Below are 23,760 nucleotides of genomic sequence, written 5' to 3'. Positions count from 1 at the left end.
TACATTGAAAAAAAAACAACAAACAAACAGAAAACATCGCTCCATATCATTTATGAAAAAAACATTTAAAGTATAAAAATATCAGTTTTAAACATAGCAATATCACAATAAATGTATGTAAAAGTATTTCATATTCTGATGTATAACAAAATGTTTCAACATAAACTGTTCCAAACAACCCTTTCAAAGATTTAACTTTAAATATGAAACGCAAACATTAAGTACCATTTGGCGACCCTGTACCTGACTTCATTGGTGTTACATTTTCTGGTCTTTTTTTTTGTTCATGGAGGAGTCCTTTCAATTCAGTATAATATCCAGTGCTAAGGGACTTGACGGATGTTGCACATTTTATTACGTCTCATGAACAGACGCATTCAAATCAAGTATGACATCCCATGTTTGCACAAAATAGAAGACCCCTACTTTTCCTTTCATTTTAACTCAGTCTTAGGATAAGTCTTCAAAATACGGCAAGGACTTGTACTCTGAAATCGGTCTTGCTGTGTGTGGTAGCTATGTGAAAAGTGTCCATTTAGTTCAAACATGAATATTTAACGTTCAGAACAGTTAATAACAGTACTGTTTAAATACACGTAGTTGTACATTGTATTAAGAACGTAGAAACCCACACAACACTAATGGAACGGTTTCTTATTCATGTAATGTTTTCAAATCAGTGCTTGTGCTATTCAATAAATTTATATGAAGTTATGCTTAATTTCAGAAACACAAAATTGTACCGTCTTAATAGCCGTGATGGTAGGTATATGCATTGTAATGTTTATATTTTGTTTTCTTGGTGTGGGTTCAATTTTCATCAAATTATAGGTCATGTCTTTACTCACAACTGTGAGAAGTTTCGTCAAAATCTACATTGTAGAAAAATTTCTATTCGCGAAAATGTTATGAAAGTTATGATTTTCCAATAGACTCCCATTATGAAATATTGCATGAGGTCCATATTTTTTCAAACCAGTCCAGCAAAAAATGAAGCACACGACCCTATCTTTTTAATTTGCTGAGTTTTCTAGGTATATTCTGAAGTTTTGAAATATCAGAGTTTAATCAAATTCTATATTGTAGAAACATTTCGATCCAAACGTGCAGAACTGCCTTAAACAAATTTACTGGCGAAAAACCTCATCCGTTAACCTTTATCAGGTTCCTGCTTGTTAATGTATGTTCAAGTGCTCAAACACATACTTGAAAGCTCACACTTGTATATGAGATGTTTAAAACGGAATTTATTTAGTGTTCGATCTTATGTTTTGTTTGGAGCAAAACAATATTTTGCTTACTAATAGTATAAAAGCTAGACTTTGTTTCAGAACTAGAAGCCATGTATTTTTTCTGAGTAACTTTCTTTTTTACTTATAATTTTATTATTTAGTATGAAGTAGTCTGCTCAAACATGGAATATTAAATACAGACCTTTTATCTTATATGTATTTGAATGAATTTTTCAAATAAAAGCAGGTCGGCCCAAATTCTATCTTCTAATTGTAAACACTATCACATATAAAATATGAGAAATGCTTCAAATCTGCTATCAATGTTTATATCTATCAAAGCAGGTAAATAGGATTAGTAAAAATCGCGTTCCAAAAACGCAACCTATCATTTATCAGGCACAAGACTACAGCAGTGATTCATAGACAAAGTAGAAAAAGTTTCAAGTTTCAAGTTTTATTTACAGCAAATCGGCAATATAATATTCTTGCCTTTGGCCATTAACAATATAATATAATGTGAAAAATGGCAAATACTTATGTTATACAAACAGACATAATAGTGAACATTTATATAAATAACAAAATTAGGAAACAGTTATAGTAACAAGTGTATTGATACGGAACTTCATGGCATCTCTAAAATATTTTGCAGTTCTAGTCAACATATTCTTATTTGTTGACATAATTGTTGAGAATTTGTTACATGATGGCCACGCAATTGGCCCAAGATATCTATTGCGTATATCAATGTATCTATTACAACAAAAAAGAAAATGATATTCTGAATCTACAGATATTAGATTACGAAGTTTACATAAACTATTTTCTCTACGTGTATCTCCCAAATTCAGTTTCAAGAGAATGTGAACAAAGTCTAAAACAAGTAAGTTCTTTACGTAAGTTATCATGTGTTATAAGGTCTAAGTATTTTTCATAGCGAAATGACGTTTTAAATTTTCTATAGTATTTAAGTTTTGGCATATATCAGAAATAGAATCATACCAGTTTTAAATTAACTGGTCCCTTAACTGTATTTTAAATAAAGATATGTAGTTTACCCTGGGGTTGATGTCTGTTAATACATAAGAAAATCCTATAGTATCAATAATTGATTTTATACATCTACACCAAGACCATAATTATCAACATATAGTGAGTGTACAGGGAGTCTGTATTCTTATGAATTTTCAACCAAAATTTAAGTGCTCTTTCTTCACATAAAACTGATAAAGAAAACCTACCAAGTTCTCCATATACAGCAGAGTTTGGTGTCTGTTTTCTTACTCCTAAAATGTATTTACAAAATCTTTGAAGCTCTTCATTTAGTAGGTGTAATCCATTGGAATAAAGTTCTTTTTACATTGGAGAATAAATGTGAAGTTGTATATCAGGTTCCTTGTAAACAATGTGAAAAGGTATACTAGTATATTGGCTAGACAGGGCGAAAATGTGGTACTAGACCCTTTGTTCGTCGTTTTCACGAAACCGGAAACTGACGGACAAGACCGAAGATAGCCAATCTTCGTAGTATGATACATCTGAGGAAGTCAACAGACCGTTGTCGAAACTGTCATGGTAAAAACATATTTTAGTAGTGTTAGACGAATATTATTCCAATATTTACAAAATCTCATATGTAGCTTATCAATTTCTTTAATATTATATACACCCAATATTTCTGCTCCATATAATAAAATTGGAATTACAGCAGAAGCAAATAAATGCAATTTTGTTTTGATATCAAGTTTAACCCTATCAAATAAAGATAATAATAGATTGTGATAAGCTCCCAAAGTTTGATCAGATGAGCTTTAACAGCAACAATCATATTCCCTGTGTGAGTAAATTTAATACCTAGATAAGTAAAATTGTATATCTGCTCTATCTTAATACCATTAATAACAAGAGTGCCAGAATGTCACAATATACGCCCGTCACAGCAAATTTCTTTACTCTAGCACCTGTATTTGCAAATGGAATTTTAATTTTGTGGTTGTTTAGTAATCATTGTAAGTCATTTGTTTTTCTAAGTCCACAAAAAAAACTCCTTACCAGGTAGAGATACCTTAAAATACACCTAAAATTTGAAAGTAACATCTATGTTGTACCACAGAAAAGTGGTCTTGTTTTTTCCCTACGGTCAATTATAAAAGAGTTACAATATAAGTTATTTATAGTAACAACTAAGGGAAGATAATCTTAAAAAAAAAAAAAAAAAAAAAAAAAAAAAAATCCAAAAAAAAAAAATTGTAAGTCCACACAAAAATCTTTACCAGGTAGAGATTGGTCAAAATACACCTCATAATTGGATGTAGCATGCATGTTGTACTACAGAAAAGTGGTCTCGATTTCTCCCTACGACTAGTAATGAAAAAGTTACAATATAAGCTATTTATAGTAACAACAAAGGGAAGTAATTCTAAAGAAGGGAATTGCGCATGACACTTTGTCTCATGATGGTGTATAATTGTGCCAAGTTACATCAAAATCCCTCCATGCATGAAGAAGAAATGCTTCGGACAAAGTCATTCTTGTATCTGACCTTTGGCCTCTAAGTGTGACCTTGACCTTTGACCTAGGGACCTGGTTCTTGCGCGTGACACTCCACCTCGTAGTGGTGAACATTTGTGCAAAGATATATCAAAATCCCTCTATGCATGAAGAAGAAATGCTCCGGACAAGGTTTTTATTCTTGTATCCTTTGACCTCTAAGTGTGACCTTGACCTTAGACCTAGGGACCTGGTTCTTGCGCATGACACTCCGCCTCGTGGTGGTGAACATTTGTGCCAAGTTATATCAAAATCCCTCCATGCATGAAGAAGATATGCTCTGGACAAAGTTTCCTTTCTTGTATCCTTTGACCTCTTAGTGTGACCTTGACCTTAGACCTAGGGACCTGGTTCTTGCGCATGACACTCCGTCTCATGATGATGAACAATTGTGCCAACTTTCATCAAAATCCCTCCATGCATGAAGAAGATATGCTCCGGACAAAGTCATTCTTGAATTTGACCTTTGACCTCTAAGTGTGACCTTGACCTTAGATCTAGGGACCTGGTTTTTGCGCATGACACTCCGTCTCATGATGGTGAACAACTGTGCCAAGTTTCATCAAAATCCCTTCATGCATGTAGAAGATACGCTCCGGACAAAGTCTGTGGACGCCGCCCGCCCGCCCGCCAGGGGCGTTCCCATAATACGTCCCGTTTTTTCAAACGGGCGTATAAAAATTGATGCGAACAAAAAGACAAAGGACCAAAACAAACAAATGGAGACTAAAAATATCACTTATCGAATCAAATTTAAACAATTTAAACATCGCGTTCTCTAGGTTACAGGCTAGTATTTCTATAAATTAAATTAAATAATATAGAATAATTATGCATAATGTATTTTTTTTTTCAAATACGTACTCTCTCTCTCATGTTAGATATATATCACAAACTAATGTCCATTTTTACCAAATATATTAATATAAAAAATCTAATCGATGACTTTCATACAAATAAAGGAAAATATTGGGCACAACCTTGGAACAGTCGTTGTCAAAAGCAAAACTGGAGAGTTTAAAACGTTGAATGGAACACCAGACCCCATTTCTATTATCCATCATATTCCATTTACGATATGTACGTAAAACCTCATTCAAACCTGCTACTATTTTGCTTGGTTGTTTCTATGCTTCCAAAGGATCTTCTTATACATTTTGATGAAATAAAATAACGAAAAAAAAAAAAAAAAAAAAAAAAAATCCAAATCATTCATTTCTTGTTAAATGATTTTTTAAATTCTGGTATTACAATTCTGGTTAGATATGCAACTGTTCAATTTATCTTATATCTTCGGAAAAACGTCTTTTACTCATCTTTAGCGATAAGTTTTTCTATCTGTTTCCGTATTGGATTGTACATTTTTGAGTTTCCATTAACACAACAGTCTTCGTCACTATCAAATATCAACCATCGTTCATTTTGCCGTACGACGGAGCACATAATAACAGCTTGGCTGTTTAATGCATGTGTAAATGTAGTCTTGCAAAGGTTGTTTTCAGGTTGTGATTCGGGATAAAACTTGAGGCTTGGGTTAGAAAATGCCGACAAATTTGGAGACTTCCATGAGCTCAAAACGAAGTAGAGACCAGACACATACGTTGGCAGTGCTTTCAAACTGACGTTGATAGTTTGGTGCCCTTCTTGGCCTCCATAGGTAATTTCATGTGTGTGTTTTATTGCACCTTAAACAGAATTATAAAAATTTATAAACAGTTCAAAGTTACATAAGAACAAGCAATAATTTGACTTTTGTATTAATTTGAAAAATCAAAAAACAGCATTCAGTTAAACCTAATATTTTCTATATTGAAATAATAACATTTTTATATTGAATGATAAGTAACAACAAAATCCTAATCACTAATTGATTAAAGAGCAGAAATAATAAGCCGTATGCCAACTTTCATTATCATGTCGACGCCATTTACACAATGACACATAATGAGAAAACGACTGTTACTCTGCGAAGGAGGAGCTTTCACTTGATATTTTTACAAGTTAAGCTAGTTGTATACAGTTTGATAGAAACGTTTTTGTTTTCACCGTGAATATTAACAAACGAAGTATTAACTACTTAAAATACTTCTTAAGCTCGTATAGCCCGCCCGCTTAGCTCAACAGGGAGAGCGCAGATCGCGAGTCATGAGTTCAAACTCGGGCGGTGCGTATGTTCTCCGTGACAATTTGATAGACGACCGTTTGTCAGAAGTCATTTCAGCATCCACCTGTGAGACATGTCACGAAGTAGGCAGTTAAGCAGTTGTGGAGAACAGGTTAGTAATGGTACATAATTTAGGAACTCTGGTTAGGTTAACTGCCATTACATAAATGTAGTACTGAAAAACGGTGCTAAACCACAAACAAACAAACAAACAAACAATCTTGTATAGAAGAAAGGTCAATATATTAGAATGTTATACCAAATGCCACTATTACAAAATACAGATTTTTACAAGGCAGTCGGTAACACTGATGGATGCTCCCCGAAATTATTCTAGAATAAGTGGCTTTTCAGTCACGGATGTTGTGTTAAGGAGAAATGTGTTTGGCAAGAGTTGTGTTTCTTTAACACTGCACTCCCTTTCACTGATCGCTTTGAATGTGTAACGTATCAAGTCGATACCTTACATAGTATTCGAGTTATGTCTCGAGCAACGTTTACAAAAAGGTTAATAGTTAAAAAGCGGGACCACCTATAGTTATGGTTTCTTGTCACTGCACTCTCTCACACTGACCTATATCCATATGTAAAGTATGAAGTCAATACCTTACATAATATTCAAGTTATTCCCCGGTCAAGGTTTACAAAAATGGGAGAAGATTTAAAAATGGGACCAGTTATAATTATGTTTTCTTGTCACTGTATTTTTTCTCAATGAGGTTTATCATTGTATACAGTTACAACGTGACACCTTCAATATTGGGTGAGTTTTCATCTAGACAAGAAGTGTCAAAATGGAAGATGATTCAATAATGGGACCACCTACAGTTATGATTCCTTCTCAGTGCATCCCTCTCATTGACCTCTATGAATACGTAAAATATGAAATCAATACCTTACATAGTATTCAAGTTATGCCCGAACAAGTTTTGTTTTAACAAAAGGGAAATAAGTGAAAAATGGGATCACATAGAGTTATGGTTCCTTGTCACTGCACTCCCTCTTACTGACCTCTATGAATATGTAAAATGTGTAGTCAATACTTTAATGCTATTCAAGTTATGCTCCGGACAAGGTTTTCAAAAAAGGGAGATAATTAAAAAAGGGACTATCTAGAGTTATGGTTCCTTGTCAATGCACTTCCTCTCAATGCGCATTGCATAAAGTTGCAAACTGGTACCTTCAATAATTTTTGAGTTGTCATCCGGACAAGAAGTGTGACGGACGGTCGGACGGATGTACAGACGAACAAGGTGGTGACTGTATACCCCACGCCCTTCGGGGAGCATAAAATTGCTATAATACAACCTTAAATACTTCTAAACCACAACCTTGTTTGTCAATTACGTAATGAATACTACATCCTGTGGCAAAACAAGTTTTACAGGATTAGTCTCATTAATGAAATTCATATACCTAAATAAAACCCTACACAGTAGTTATGATAGTGATTTCCTTTTCACTTACGATTATGGAGATTATAAGGTTGGAACTTGTACAGAAAAAGCAAAACTGACTTCAATCTACAGATAGAGAAAATTTAACAATAAATAGAAAAAGAATTTAATACTACATTCAAACCTTAAGCTTGTCTTACTTAACTTTTGCTTCCGTAAAAAACATTTACCTTTAAGGTAAAAGTCATTTTCTGGATGGTTCCAGTCTATCACTTGAAGGAAGTCCCGATTCTCAAAAGCAAGACATGAAGCATCCAGAAAGTCTGGGTTCTTCTTTGGAAATTCCCATGAAAGGTCAAATACTACGCAGTCTAGGTCTTCCGGTATGCAGAAAAGAGGAACAATGAGAGTCAATGACTCATGCTGTTTAATTCCGTAGTCAGACAGTAGGTATGGCTTGGTGGGCGTTTTGTAGGGCTGAAAAAAAAATACAACAGAATATCATGTTATAAATTGCGACATTTGATAATACAGTCTCTTGAAATGATATTATTAAGGATTCCTATTATCAAAATCAAGTAAATGCACGATGTAAGGAAACACTGAACATGCCTAAAGTAACTAGAGCCACGTGGTTAACCGTCAAAAAACAAACCCATGTCTCAAGAACGCAGGACCCTCATTTTGCAATATTTCGTATATGGATGTCTACTCGATAAAGGTATACACAAAATGCACAGTAAACGAACAAATAAGGGACAACGAACTGCGGATTTATATTAGGGTTTTTCTCAAATTTCTTTAATTTCGCAAGAAAGAAAACATAATTTAGGACGTTTTATATTACTTGCCATGTTTGTTCACTTTTAGGAAGCATTTGCCATATATTCTAACAATTCGATTTGCCATAATTATGTCTATGATGCCTCTGAACTGTGCGTAGTATGTAGACATTTGCAAATTCCTAGGAAAATTAATATTTCAAGGGGACCATCTCAAAATGATTTTATTATTTATGTGTGGTAGGAAAAACGTGTCCATAATGGTTATAATGTCTGACTTACTATGCCATCACTATGTTGTGGGGAATATAGATTTGGCTTCGTCTGTCCGCCCGTCTTTCCGTCAGAGAAAATTTGTGACACACATATTGTCAGAAGTATTTGACTTACCGTCATTTTTATGTTACTCCCGGATAATGTTCTTGAACACAGTTATTGACCAAAGATTGCTGAGTTTTAAACTTGACTAAGATTGTATGTAAAGACAATCTCTCTAACCAATTTTAATCTTGATCAGGTAGAAAATAGGATTTAAGGATGTTAAGAATGTTTTTCTATGATATGACCTAGTGACCTAGCTTTATATATCATATAACGCTACTTTGAATTTGTTCTAAGAAATGTTCTGTAGAAAATATAAATGTGATAAGAATGTTTTCTATTATTTAACTTACTGACCTAACTTTCAAATCCGGATGACCAAATTTCAAACTTTACATAGATTTGATTAAAACAAACATTATGACTATGTTTCATACAGACCAGGAAAACAATTTAGTTTCTATCGTGTAAACAAGGTTTTTCAGTTCTTTGGCTTAGAGACCTAGCTTTTGACCAAGTTTCAAAGTTCTACATTTGATAAACACAAAACTTCTGACCCGGTTTTAAAACATCCAGTATAAAATATGTAAAATCTTTGTAAAATATTTTTCTTCTATGATACAAACTTCTGACCCAGTTCTTTAATCCCAGAAAATCCAGTTTGAAACTGGATCTAGACATTATAAATTAGACTATCCTTGCCAGGTTTGAGAAAAATCAGATATATATCGTGGCCTTTAGTGTGCTTTTTTCTATAAAAATTAACATGATGACAATAATTTTTGACCTTAGTTAATCCAGATTCAAGCTTGATGTAAATTTTATAACGACTAACATTCTGACAAGATCTTGTAAAAAATGAATCCAGACTGTTAACATGGTTTCCTACGATTTGACCTAGTAATTTTGTGTTTAATCCAAGATGACCTAGCTTCAAAATCTGCCGAGAGTTTCTAAACGCACACATTCTGACTATGTTTCTTTATAATTATGCTAAAATTGTAACCTCTAGAATGTTAACAGTGAAATTGTGAAGGATTGATGAAAAAAGACGTCGGACACAGTGTTACTACAAGTCACAGTGATAAATTTGTGCTCAGATGTACTTAAAACTCGGATGCGCAACTCTTTAAGCAACAGTTATTGTTCAAGGAGTAGGTTTGCATGGTGTTTATGGAGCTGTGATGGATATATAAACCGAGCGAGTCATAGGTCTATAAACACAATGCAGAACTATTTCGAGAATGATAACTGGCTTACCAGCATGCATTTTTGTTATAAATAGTCCAAAATGGTTTCGGGTTTGTAAAACGTTCATTGTACTATATGTGTACATGTAATTGAAAACATATAGATAAAGGAATGAACATCATTACGTTTTAAACGTTGTCGGGTAGTATGTAACAAAATGCCCAACTTCTTACGCACCTGTAAATATGTCTGTCGGCAAATAGGACATAAATCAGCAATTTATGTCTTTTCAATTGTTAAAACAAATCATTTTATAGTATCAATTCGTCAGGATTTGACTTAGAAGGTATATAACAGTTTTTTTTATATCTTCTTAGAAACAGTAAATTTATTAAAATTTTGGTAAAGCATACTTATTTATATAATTAGTTGATTTAACAAGCATTGAAAGTCAACAAGTTTTGTTTTATAAAAGCCTACCCTACTATTTCATTGCTTATTTTGTAATAATCCTGGACTGCTGAGCATTAAAATTACACGCCATCTATTCTGATGGTTCTACAATGCAATTATAATAAAATGTCAAAAATAGATAAAAGTTTGGTTGAGCAACTCAGCAAAGTTGCATTTTCAAGTTAAAGAGTTTTTGAATAAGACATTTTTTCCGAGATTTATAATACTGCAGAGGTAATATTTCGCATAATGATTATAAGTATGTTATTTTTCAGTTTTCATAGATATATCTTACAACTGCCGCAAGGTTGTAGAAAATAAAATAGAATAGAAATAAAATAATTACACCAAATTAAAGCCTTAAAGTAATGCACAGCTATGACACCGGTTAAAAGTTTATTTGAATTCTAATTTAAGGTGAGACAATTATGTTCTTTATAACATATTTTTCAATGGCATAAAAGGTAACTCAGTTACATATATTATATTTTAGAAGCCCTTAAACAACATTCTTAAAGATTACCAAAGCAAGATTTCAGTGTCATACTTTGTTGTTGAGATATATATCAACAATCACGCTATGTTTTTACATATTTATTTTATAGTTTAAAATTGTTGGTACAATGTTTCCCCAATTTTATGTAAAAGCATTGTATTTAACTTTTGGGCTTCACTATAGCCTGTGTTGTTTTCAATGTATGTTTTAGCATTGGGACATGGAAATGTATTCCTTATACCCTATTATCTGCTATAACTAAACAAAATAAAGTTTTTTGTTAAAAACATTGGTAGACGACGGAGGTCCCCATCTGGAATGGGTGAAACTTATTTCTAGCCTAGCCCAAATGCAGGTGTCATATCTACCTCCCCTGCATACAGTCTAGACCGATACTGCTAGAAACAGTACCAAATTAAGATAATATCCCAGCTCTTAACACTAACCAGGATTTCAGCGGCAATGCCAATTGTACGGAAAATCGTTAAGATTTTCATAATTGGCGCAACAATGAACTCCAATAGTGTTAAAATTTCAGGAAATATTCTTCTGACGAAGCTAGTACTTAGACAGAAGTTGTCTCAATGAAATGTTACTGAGTAGGTCTGTTTGACATTGAAATAAATCCCAGGACTTTTTGTCAGAAAATGTTTAAATTTTATCGCAAAGTCAGTTTTTAAACAAATTTCGAGGAGTTTGAGGAAGTTATTTATTTAAAACAGACTTTTGTGAACCAGCCAATATTCTTATTTACCTGGTCACTGTTTAAGATAGTATTGAAACCATAGAAGAAGGGCAGGTCTAGTAATTATTACAGACCTCTAAAGCGGTCTGCAAGCTATATAAATAGACCTCCTCCGAACAAAGTAGTCGGTAGGTAACGTTGAATAACATTCTGATATAATTTCATAATTTAAATTAATAACGGTAGTTCAATTCTTCTGGCGATATGTGTAACACAAAATATTAATGTTCTCTGACGGACAGACGGACGAACAGATAAAGCGAAATCTCTCTATTATATACCTCATGGAAGTAGTATGTTAGACCAATCCTTATCAGTTCATACGTATGTTTTTCCTATCACACATAATATAATCAAATTATATTGAGATGCACTCCGCCCCTTGAAAAATCGGTTGTCCCACGTGTTCAAACTCCACTTCGTCTTATTACGCAAATGTTAAATAAGAATAACTTTAAACTCGCCAAAAGCATGTTCTGAAAGATCAAAGTCCAAACTACTGATTTTACCTAAATAAGAGATATAACAGATCCTGAAATGCGGTGCCTAAATGTTTTGTTGGGAATTTTATTTTTACGAAATCAAATACATATTCGGGAACTGAAATGTTGCGTTTTGTGGTACCCTGTTACGACCTTAACATCGTCATGTTGACAACCGCGACGTCCGACACGCGACATTTTGTACTTTGCCGTATGACGATACGATTTGATTTGATTTTTGATATTTTGCACCCACCATGATGCACAACAGCGACATTTTGATGCGACAGTATGAATAACCTAATTGTGTGTGTATATCCATTCTTTTGAAAAAATCATGAACCTGTCTCCGATCTGATGCTTAATAATGCAGAAATAATGAATTAAGTACCACAGAAACGCTTTCAAACATTGTTGCCTTAAAATGACGTCACTGACGTCATGAGGTTACCTGTAATTTACCGCGCAAACTTAAAAGCATTTATTTTGAAAGTTCGTAATTCTGTGCACTTTCTTTATTTGAACTATCTTTAAACATATAAGAAATTACGAATATAAATAAAAAGCAAGATATAAGATATTTTAAACATCTCTGTTGCCATAGTTACTTAAAACTTTAAGAAAGATAGGGTACCATGTAAAGTGCTTGGTAATTTGCTAATAATATTAATCAATTAATCCATGTTGGTCATTAACAGAACGGCACTGAAGCCGCCGAAAAACAAAACCTGTTCTCAAACATAGTTGTTTATAAGTGAGAGAAAATGCGTTACCATGGAAACACGAGCCCCGCAACATATACATTTTAAGCTTATATTAGAAAGCTAACGCGCATACTAGTAAAATTATCAACTATGCAGACTTCTACGGATAACAATGAAACCAAAATACACTGAAAAGTGTTACATATCCGTATTTTCCTTCTTTTTGGCGGATATGGCCCTAACAAGTGTCTACAGTAAACATTAATCCAGTGATACCAAATAATCAATAATGTAACAACATGTAACACACGTTGCTGTTCTCCGCTGTACATATCTTTCAGAACATGCTTGGCAAAAAAGCTTGGTGCATTGGTAGAACGTCTGACTTCTAACCTGGCGGCCATGGTTTCGAATCACGCGTATAAAATAGTTTGACCGTGAATCTACAATAAATTTACGAGCAAGTACTGGTCAGAACCTCATAAAAGGGTCATTAAGCGCAGTTATCTTATGTTGTTTATGTAAAATAAATAATTTTAACCAAACAACTGCTGTAGACCTTTACCAAACATAGTTTGGAAATACCATGGGTCTCTCAGAATTATTAGAAAGGATCCGGACCTCTTTACACTTAAGATTTGACGACTTCTTCTAATGAACTTCCATATATACTCACTTTTTTCACAGTTAGATAAACATATCAATTTCTTACAATACAATTCGAGAACAAGAGCTTTAAAATGCAACATCAAAGTAACTACAAGAATGAGTTACGCATTAATCCTTTATACGAAAGACATAATTGTAAATCCACAGCCCGCTGTTCACTGTCCACGTTGAAGTAAACTGAAAATATCTATCTTATATCTATAATAAGATCATATATTGTATCTTGCTGATCAGTTATGCAAACAACCTTTGAAACAGAAAATGGTGTTAAACTGAACAACCGTAACCACGCCACTTTAATAGAACAGGTAGAGGACGGAGTGCCAAATATACCATTGAACGATATCTGTCTTAATTACATAAATTTATCATTACGATCTGTATTTTATCCTGGCTTTACTGGATTTATTGCGTTTAAACCTAACGATAAAGATCGTTTCCTGTTACAGCCTCGTCTTATATTTACCCTTAGTCGTTGATCGTTGTACATAATCTTCTGATTCGACGTTTTAATTTTTGTTTGCTCCTCTACTTCTTTCATAAGTTCTGGAACGGTCAGTTCAGGAGTATAATCGATCCAAGCCGTATCGCCGCTAATAGAAAATACTGTAATCTTATTGCCTACCGCTGATACCATTTTACGTCTATTTTCTTCGTATACCACAGAGTAATCAATAAACATTCGGGCCAATGCTGCATGACAATATTTCACTCGTTCACTCGACTGATCTACTTCCACCTGGCAGTTTGGTTGAGGACATGTCTTGTTTTTATGCACATAGTCTACGACACACTTTAAATATAAATTCGATGTTGATGTATAACTAAAAAGTGATCCAAGTTAAATTAATGTTTTTTAGATTCGATAATTATGTTATGTAAACTCACTGTGAAAATGTCGTGTAATGAATATTAAGTTATCATGCCAATTAGATTTATGTTTGGAGCGTTGTACCATTATAAATATTGTGTTGTAATTAAGATCATGATTTTAACTGTAAAGACACTACCATATACTTGAGACAAACATGACGTTTGAGAATGAACTCTTTTTTTTTCCTACCCTGAAACATACTCCCGGATAATGTTCGCAGGATTCAGAGACTGTATCTAACGGAAATTCATCTGGAGGCTTGGCCTTTTTGCATAAATCACACTGCATTTCTAGAATATATACATACATTTCTTCTAAACACATGTCTGTGTTGTACAAAGCTGTTTATTTTTTTTTTTACCAGCAAACAACTTTTCTAATATGTTCCTTTTTTATCTCTGCCAAATGTATACAGATTTGAATGATATTTTATTAGAATTGGACAAAAAAAACAAACAAACAAATAAACAAAAAAAAAAAAAAAAACGTAGTTATAGTGAATGAATGCTTATTTGTTAAGTAAATTTGATCATTTTCGACGTAAATGTACTTTTTGACACCACTTCTGCCATAAATGTGATGTCATTAGCGACGCCACAACACCTGATATAAAATAAACACTTTGATACTGAAAAAAATAATTACGGATCTTCCATTTGAAATAAACGGAGTTAAAAAAATCAGTTTGTAATAAAATGAATTTTAATGTGTTCTTCTTCTGTTATTTTGGGTTGTTTTTGGTTTTACTGATTATATGACTTAAAATGTAACCGTTACAGCTAAATGTGTTATTGTATTCGATGTTATGTTTTATTATACTCACATAATTATGAAACGGTGAGAACAAATTTCATTCAAATATGTCAAACTTTGGCAGAGATGAAAATCAAAAACAGGTGTGGAGTTAAAATGTGTCGTGCATATATCACGTTAAGATTCAGACTATTTTGATGACTATAGAGGTAAACGAAGGTAAAAATAAACGATCCGATATACATTTATTTAACTTGGTGAACTTAGCTATGTAGATCTACAATATCGCCACCTGAACTAGTCCTGTAAAACATGTGAATAATCTTATGAAAATGAATTTTCAAATATTATAGTATTAATGAAGAAGAATTATAGAACTATTATTTCCTTAATGAAACGGTATGAATAATCACAAACCAAGACGTCCAGGAACATTGTCAGCTTTAAAATTCTGTTCTTTTTCTGCAGTTATATCACATGAAGCATCTGATCTGGCATTTAATGTTTTAAAAACATGTTCTGGTGTCTGAAATAAATTGTTTTCACTAGGAATTATTTTGTATCAATCGAAATAAAAGATAAGGGTAGAAGTCATCCAAAATTTTGAGATTTGGATTGTAATTTATGAATAAAACAAAATCATGTGATAGTCAATACCAATGGTGTAGTTCACCTTAAATATGCGAAGAAAGGCAAACATTATAAATATATTAAGCGACTATGGTAGCTGATTTCTGCCAGTGTCATTTTTGGGGTGCCGTTCTCTCGTTCTCGCGTTGCATTCTTTGCTGTGTCGTTTTGGCGGAGGCGCCTGGACAACGCCAAATGTGAAAACGTCGTTCTTTCGTTCTGAAAGAATAACACTGGCGAAATCAGCCGCGATAGGCGGCAGATATTTTAAGGAGTCTTTGCATAATTCTCAAACCATCAAATTGAAAACAACAACAACAACAAAAAAGAAAAGAAAAGAAAAAAAGACTGTACTTACCAAATTAAAGCAAAAAATCTACATTGCAAAAAAAAAATTTGATATATAATTGATTATAACTCAGACTTTGTTCTTCCTATAACCTGATAAGGTTTTAATTGTTTCGAATGACTTTCATATGCACTTGTATCCCTTGATAAAACGAACTGATACCAATGTATCAATTATCGAAACGGGGTCACAACGATAATCAGGAAAACCATGGCATTGAAACATATATGATATTTTTTCAGATACTTTTTTATAGCTAACGTGCCAAAAAAAAAAAAAGAACCAAGAAGGTTTACTTACACCATAAAATCTAATTATCCCGTTTGTAAAGTCGATTTTTCCAGCCTAGCATTTGCTGAATTTGTTTTGAAGGTTGAAGGCAAAACTTTCGATAACTCGTATATTAAAAATAAAAACAACTTTTTTCTTGTCTATCTAGCAAGGAAAACAAAATTCATCCGATCACGCCCGTCCTTCCATATGTATGGTGGCATATTTCTGCCACGAGATAACTAGTTAGCTATCGCGATACTAAAAAGAAAATATCTTGATAAACAGAAGTTTTCTGAAAAGATTATCTCAATAGTGGAAGGTTTCCTGGAAATATTATTGCGATAATTTATATAATTTTCTCGATACTTTTTGTGTAAGTGCCCACAACTGTATTTATTAGCTAGATTACGTTCCTAATACTTTCAGAAATTACCTCGATATTTCGAACTTTTCTGACAAGTTTATAGAAATAGCCTTTAATTTCCTGGAAATAAAAAACATATCGAGAAAAAACAATTTATTGCGATAATGTTTTCAGAAAAATGCACAACTTTGCTGGAAAGTACGGAAACGTTTATGGGCCTCGCAATGTCGTGTTAGATAACGCAGATTTCGACATATTTTCGCGAGAAATCAACATATTATCACAACAAGTCGATACATCTTATTGACATGTTGCATTCTTTTTTTCAATGTTTAATCATTTTTATTCGAGATCCGCGTAAGCTGTAATGATATCTCGACATATTATGTCGATATAAACCACCCTTTTCTTGATTTTCTAACGCAAGTTCTCGTCTTAACCCGACTATATATAAACAAAGTCACTTCAATGACAGTGACCAGGGGCGTAGAAAAGGTGAGGTTGGGTTAAGGATTCAGTATGTATGCGTGGATCTTGGGTCTCGTCAAGCAGAGTTTTGTTTGTTTGTTTTGAATTTAACGCCGTTTTTCAACAGTATTTCAGTTATGTAACGGCGGGCAGTTAACCTAACCAGTGTTCCTGGATTCTGTACCAGTACAAACCTGTTCTCCGCAAGTAGCTGCCAACTTCCCCACTTGAATCAGAGGTGGAGGACGAATGATTTCAGACACAATGTCTTTTATCAAATCGTCACGGAGAACATACGCCTCGCCCAGGGCTCGAACTCACGACCCCACGTTCTGTAGATCTGCGCTCTCCCTACTGAGCTAAGCTGGCGGACTGTCAAGCAGAATAAACAATGAACATAAATATAAAATAAAAACGTATAGTAATTCCAGAATAAAATGCGGATTCACTGTGTATAGGCAGTTTACGAGTACTTAGGCACCAAATATTCACTCGGCGGATCATTTGCCTTTCTATAAAGGGACTCGGTAAAGCTGCTAGTTATAGCAAGACTAAAAATTTATTTCTGGTTTACGGCAATTTGTATGTGCTTTAATGCTACTCGTTGACAGATAGTATGAAGCAGAGAATAACTGCATACACAGTTTGGTTTGTCTGTGAACAAATAACATATCACTAGTACATAACACATTTTTATAAATATTTTCTGAGTGCATATTTTTTTTCCAAAACAGCAACAACAAAAAATTAAACAGATAAAGAAAATTAAAAAAGAAAACAACCTCACAGTAAAATATCCACATATATTTATAGCTTACGCGGATCTCGAGAAAAATTATTAAACATTGAAAAAATGAATGCAATAAGTCAATAAAATATATCGACTTGTTGTGATAATATGTTGATTTCTCGCGAAAATATGTCGATATCTGCGTTATCTAACGCGACATTGCGAGGCCCATAAACGTTTCCGTAGGAAAGTTTATATTATCGTGATAGTTACCGACGATCTCGTGGCAGTTCCAAGCATATACGCGAAATTTTGTGATAAAACATTTTCAGGAAACTAATAAAAATATGTAAAAAATATTATTTATCGCTGAAATGTTTTCTACGGAAGCGTTAAAGGGTCTTTAGTACGGAAACGTTTATGGGCCTCGCAATGTCGCGTTAGATAACGCAGATATCGACATATTTTCGCGAGAAATCAACATATCATCACAACAAGTCGATATATTTTATTGACTTATTGCATTCATTTTTTCAATGTTTAATAATTTGTCTCGAGATCCGCGTAAGCTATAAATATATCTCGACATAGTATGACGATATAAAAGGCCCCTTTCTTGATTTACTAAAGTGAGTTCTCGTAATATATTCTAGCATAAAACTGCTGTTCTTGTCACTTTTTGGGGGTGTTTTAACAAGAGAGAAGACGTGTGTTAACAGAGAGATTTTCGCGCTCACGTGCTGTTATAACACCTTTTTATATATGCGCGTTCCGTGGCAAAGCGTAAACGTATTACGGCTCCAAACGAATAATTCAAATGGAAATGACGTCAACGTGAAAAAAACAACTCAGATATTCCCGCGCTTTTCATGGAAAATTAATGACGTTGAGGTAGAATGTATTCATTTATTAGGTTTTTTCCGCGTTTTATGCTAGAATAGCGTTAGCGCATGTTCATTTCGTGTTATAACATCTTCAGAATCCCTCGGGATACGCTGGTACCTTCGCCCTACGGGCTCGGGCACCAAACAATCCCTAGGGATTCTGCAAACGTTATAACACGAAAAACATGCGTTATCCCTACATAGTAATTGCTCTCTTTAGAAATATGAAATTTGGGTTTACAGGCCCGTAGGAAGTATTTTCATATTGGGCGGGCATTTTCAATACCATGCTAGTAAGACAAATCAAATAGCTGGAAGTTTAATTAGTAGAATAAACGCAATGTTGGAAATTATTTTGGGAATTGTAGCACTGACCCTGTTCCTAGAAGCCTGGCTTACCACCAATATAAAGTGACCGTAGTGCAGTTTAAACTGTACTTTAACAATTACAGCACTTAGTTTGCAATTTTTGGGAGCGCAATGTCGTAAGAAGCGGTTCCTAAAAACCACAGTAACGTTACCATGATTCCTTTGAATTCTAACAACACACAAAAGATATATGAATGTACACAAAAACAAGTTCCATATTTCCTGCCATGAATAAAAGTATACACTATTCAAGTTGACCACTTATAGTATGTAAGTTCCTAATCCATGTGAGGTGACAGATAGCAGACAGTGTTACAAACACATTGGTCCGTCAAATGCAATGCTACAGATATTTTAGTATATCCAAGCAGTCTTAATTTTCTTCATATAAAAACATCAACATTTTATTTATTTATTTCCTTTAATCACCTTTTTAAGGAAATCCGACTGTATTCTAGATGAACTTATTTATATTTTTAATTAAAAAAATTGTTGTTATTTTCGGACGTTTTTTAATGAAATCCATTCATAAAACATAACCATTGTATTTTCTTTTAATTTGAATATTTACTTTTTCTTATGAAATCCATGTTGAACCTAGATCTGCTTTATGAAAAACATCATTTTTGTTATTTAATACAAAGGTTTCTTGGTGTTCATTTATGAAATCCATAAAAATAGAAAAAATAATTTTCAAAGAATTGCTTCTCTTTCACAACATCTGACGGACGTCTGTTGTGAAAGTAAAACTGTGGATATTTTACTGTGAGGTTGTTTTCTTTTTTAATTTTCTTTATCTGTTTAATTTTTTGTTGTTGCTGTTTTGGAAAAAAAATATGCACTCAGAAAATATTTATAAAAATGTGTTATGTACTAGTGATATGTTATTTGTTCACAGACAAACCAAACTGTGTATGCAGTTATTCTCTGCTTCATACTATCTGTCAACGAGTAGCATTAAAGCACATACAAATTGCCGTAAACCAGAAATAAATTTTTAGTCTTGCTATAACTAGCAGCTTTACCGAGTCCCTTTATAGAAAGGCAAATGATCCGCCGAGTGAATATTTGGTGCCTAAGTACTCGTAAACTGCCTATACACAGTGAATCCGCATTTTATTCTGGAATTACTATACGTTTTTATTTTATATTTATGTTCATTGTTTATTCTGCTTGACAGTCCGCCAGCTTAGCTCAGTAGGGAGAGCGCAGATCTACAGAACGTGGGGTCGTGAGTTCGAGCCCTGGGCGAGGCGTATGTTCTCCGTGACGATTTGATAAAAGACATTGTGTCTGAAATCATTCGTCCTCCACCTCTGATTCAAGTGGGGAAGTTGGCAGCTACTTGCGGAGAACAGGTTTGTACTGGTACAGAATCCAGGAATACTGGTTAGGTTAACTGCCCGCCGTTACATAACTGAAATACTGTTGAAAAACGGCGTTAAATTCAAAACAAACAAACAAAACTCTGCTTGACGAGACCTAAGATCCACGCATACATACTGAATCCTTAACCCAACCTCACCTTTCCTACGCCCCTGGTCACTGTCATTGAAGTGACTTTGTTTATATATAGTCGGGTTAAGACGAGAACTTGCGTTAGAAAATCAAGAAAAGGGTGGTTTATATTGACATAATATGTCGAGATATCATTACAGCTTACGCGGATCTCGAATGAAAATGATTAAACATTGAAAAAAAGAATGCAACATGTCAATAAGATGTATCGACTTGTTGTGATAATATGTTGATTTCTCGCGAAAATATGTCGAAATCTGCGTTATCTAACACGACATTGCGAGGCCCATAAACGTTTCCGTACTTTAGTTGTGAGAAAATGTATTCAGATGTGCAGAAAATTAAGGCGAGATTCCTAAAAACATATGCTTTTGTCGTGATGAAATTCTCCCTCTTGCTTGAACTTCTTAAGTAACTTGACTTAAATCTTCGTACAATGATAGAAACTTTTTTATTTTTCGAAAAATTATTGTCGAGAAGTTTTACTTAATTGCATCGTAGAAAAAAACCCTTTGCGCGATACTGATAAGATATTTGCCTTTCCCCTCTAAAAATACTCACGTTGAAGAGATTATTTCTAACATCTCGACTTCAGCTTGTTGCAAAACCAAACAACATTTTTAACATTTTGTACATTTTTAATCGAACATCTTTCAAAATAAGTCACACGTTCAATATTTAGAGCCCCTACACTTAAACATTACATTTGCTTTTTTTTATCCTCCCCACAGGGTATGGATAAATTGCGTTGTTCGTTAGCTGTGGTAAGAAAATGCGATCATACTAATTTCAGTCAGGTAATGACGAGTTTATGTCCCTTGTACTTACATACATATAGTTATTTTACAGTGCTTTATTGTCTTTCTACCCAATATCTAAGACAGTGTCAGGAGGTTTTTGATAAAACGTGGTAATGATTGTAACTGGCATTTGGCATTTAACTGCACAAAAACATTGCCCTTAGCACTTGTATAATGTTAACTATAAAGGGCATTTCTTTACAAATTGGGATGTTGCATCCAAATTTTGTACATATTAAGCTTTTGTTGAGTGAGGCACGCATTCTAGTCACCGGGGTCAATAAAAATGTCACCGAAACTGAAACTTGTTTTCTCACAATAATGAGATAAGCATACCCAACCTGCTAAATGTGCAGCCTTCAAAGAGAACAATGTATTTTTGTGCATTTTTGGTACCTTAGGTCAAGGTCACTTATACTAAATTATAGGCCAAAGATTCAGTCAAAAATTGGAAGCATGAAAAATCTACACTCTAGAGCCTGAATTCTCTATTTTCAGTAAACCATTTCTGAAAACACTGTGACCTGATTATAATTATTAAAAAAATATTTAAAACAGCCGTCAGACTAGACAGCACTCTTGACGATAATTCTTAATGCTGGATAGTGGCATTGGGCACATTTGTGGAAGCTGGACTTGTTACTGGAGTGTTTAATGACTCTGGTTTGGCGTCACTTTTTAGATGAATTGTTGCTATAAAATGTTACTAAACATCTCACTTTTCGAAATGTTTCATATCGAAAGGCAAAATGCATTTGTCTTTTCCACAAGCAATTGTCAAAAAGGCTGAATGATTTCATTAGACGAAAAGATAGCAAATAGATTTGACAAAAACATCAAGTATATTAAGAAAAGTCTAGGTGCAATGTCTATAAAATTTGTATTTTTGTGAATTAAATTAATTGACTTACGTTAAAATATCTGATCAACGTGAATAAATTAAGTCACCTTCGCGAAACATATCCTCAAAAGGAGACCCTTCTATGCTTCCGTAGTTTTCAGAAGATGGAATGTTTACAAATTATCATGATAGCTACCTAGCTATCTCGTGGCAGAAATACGTCACCATACATATGGAAAACCTTGTCTAGAATATCGTGGACGTATGTGACATCACATATAGTATTAGCACCATTATGACGTCATTGACTATATATACAAAAGGCAACGAAAATTTTATTTGTTATCATAATAGGTAAGAAAAATTATCTTAAGTGTCTGCCTGCGAATGACGACTGTTTTCTCAACCCTCGGGACAGCATTTCACGCTGTCAGGTGCGGGAAGGGAAAACCCTGTCTTACACAGGTAAGCATTCCTCGGTTTGAAGTACAGAAACTGTAGCTTGTCGCTCTTATATATCTATTCTCCGTCCTTTGCGTTTTCTAGATTTATTACAGCCAAACCAATAGCCGGATAGTCAATTACCGTAACTGTTATTTATAGACCATAAATTGCATTTGACACTCTAAAATAAATAAAATAAAATATGTCAAAAATATACACGTTGAATTAATACTATACATCATTTGTTAAGTATGTCTGCTAAATTAAGTATGACTGTTTGATAATGCAAAACTACTGGGTGTTGAAAAGGTAGAACCCCTTTTTTTGGTACTAATTTGTTAGGCTTTTTACAGGAAAGGACATATCTTTTCGCTATCAAATTATATTAGCACTGAAGCGGATACCTGCTGGCAAAAAGTGATTGTACTATGTATAATTTTATAAACAGTTCATAACTACCTCATCCAGTTCTGCTTCCCTTCGGCATATAGACACAAGTACTTCTCCAATTCGATTAAAGTCGTGTAGAGTAACACGATGACCAAACGTGTACGAGGCTATCTTGTGATAGAATTGATCCGATTTAGACCTCCCCATACACTGAACAGCATATATTTTCACACCCTACCACATAAACATGAGGTTTTCAAAGTAATCATCTGAATATAATATGGCATGACTAATAAATATATGAACTGGCTTTAGTACCGGTGCCAGTACGATGGCGAAACAAGAAGTTTCTATGACAAAGCGCTATGATAAAATGGTGGAGCGTGCCAGTACTATGGCAACAATACTGCTGAAGTGCAACAGTACGTTGGTGAATGGTTACAGAACGACGGTGGCGATGATAATATGATTGCGAAACGTTGGTAAAGCTTGACATTAAATTGCAAAACGTGAAAGTAAAATGGCGAAGCGAAACGGTAAAGTGAAAAACACTATGGTGAACAACTTATGACGGTGTAGCGCAACAGAACGACGGGTAGGTCTTACAATACACGAATGTACAATGGTATGATTAGAAACTGAAAGGTACGATGTCAAAAAAAAAAAAAAAAAAGTGTGATACTGCCAGTATCAGAAGCTGCAAGGTTATTTTGAAACTCTTTTCCAAAATATATTGCAAGCTTCATGGTAACAAAATAATTAATTGAAAAAACGTTCTGCTTGCAGTTTCGTATTGAAGTATAAATTAGTCAACTACATTGCAAAAAAATAGGCTAGAAAAAAGAACGTGTTTTTGGATAAAAAATACAATAAACATAAATCGG

The 23,760-nt window shown here is 33.8% G+C and overlaps 1 protein-coding gene across 1 annotated transcript; it reads right to left on the bottom strand.

Moving 5' to 3' along the window:
- Window positions 1-1,694: 1,694 nt before the first annotated feature.
- Window positions 1,695-23,105, bottom strand: LOC128554287 (uncharacterized). The gene is made up of 6 exons (XM_053535545.1): window positions 22,946-23,105; window positions 15,234-15,342; window positions 14,253-14,353; window positions 13,656-13,982; window positions 7,577-7,823; window positions 1,695-5,470 (listed from the first exon to the last, which is right to left on the bottom strand). The coding sequence occupies exons 1-6, from the start codon at window positions 23,081-23,083 to the stop codon at window positions 5,094-5,096; spliced, it is 1,299 nt and encodes a 432-aa protein (XP_053391520.1). The 5' UTR covers window positions 23,084-23,105; the 3' UTR covers window positions 1,695-5,093.
- Window positions 23,106-23,760: the final 655 nt, after the last annotated feature.

This window comes from Mercenaria mercenaria, unplaced genomic scaffold, assembly GCF_021730395.1.
Source record: "Mercenaria mercenaria strain notata unplaced genomic scaffold, MADL_Memer_1 contig_4907, whole genome shotgun sequence".
Lineage (NCBI taxonomy): Eukaryota > Metazoa > Mollusca > Bivalvia > Venerida > Veneridae > Mercenaria > Mercenaria mercenaria.
This window is presented reverse-complemented; position numbering and strand designations above follow the sequence as displayed.

What these genes read in the sequence shown, in the direction of transcription:
- LOC128554287 (XM_053535545.1), bottom strand. Translation starts at nt 23,083, where the DNA reads ATGGGGAGGTCTAAATCGGATCAATTCTATCACAAGATAGCCTCGTAC. An exon ending in ATCCGGGAGTATGTTTCAGG is followed by an intron (nt 13,983 to 14,252) that starts GTAGGAAAAAAA and finishes TTATATTTAAAG; the next exon opens with TGTGTCGTAGACTATGTGCA. An exon ending in ACAACGATCAACGACTAAGG is followed by an intron (nt 7,824 to 13,655) that starts GTAAATATAAGA and finishes TTTTTTTTTCAG; the next exon opens with CCCTACAAAACGCCCACCAA.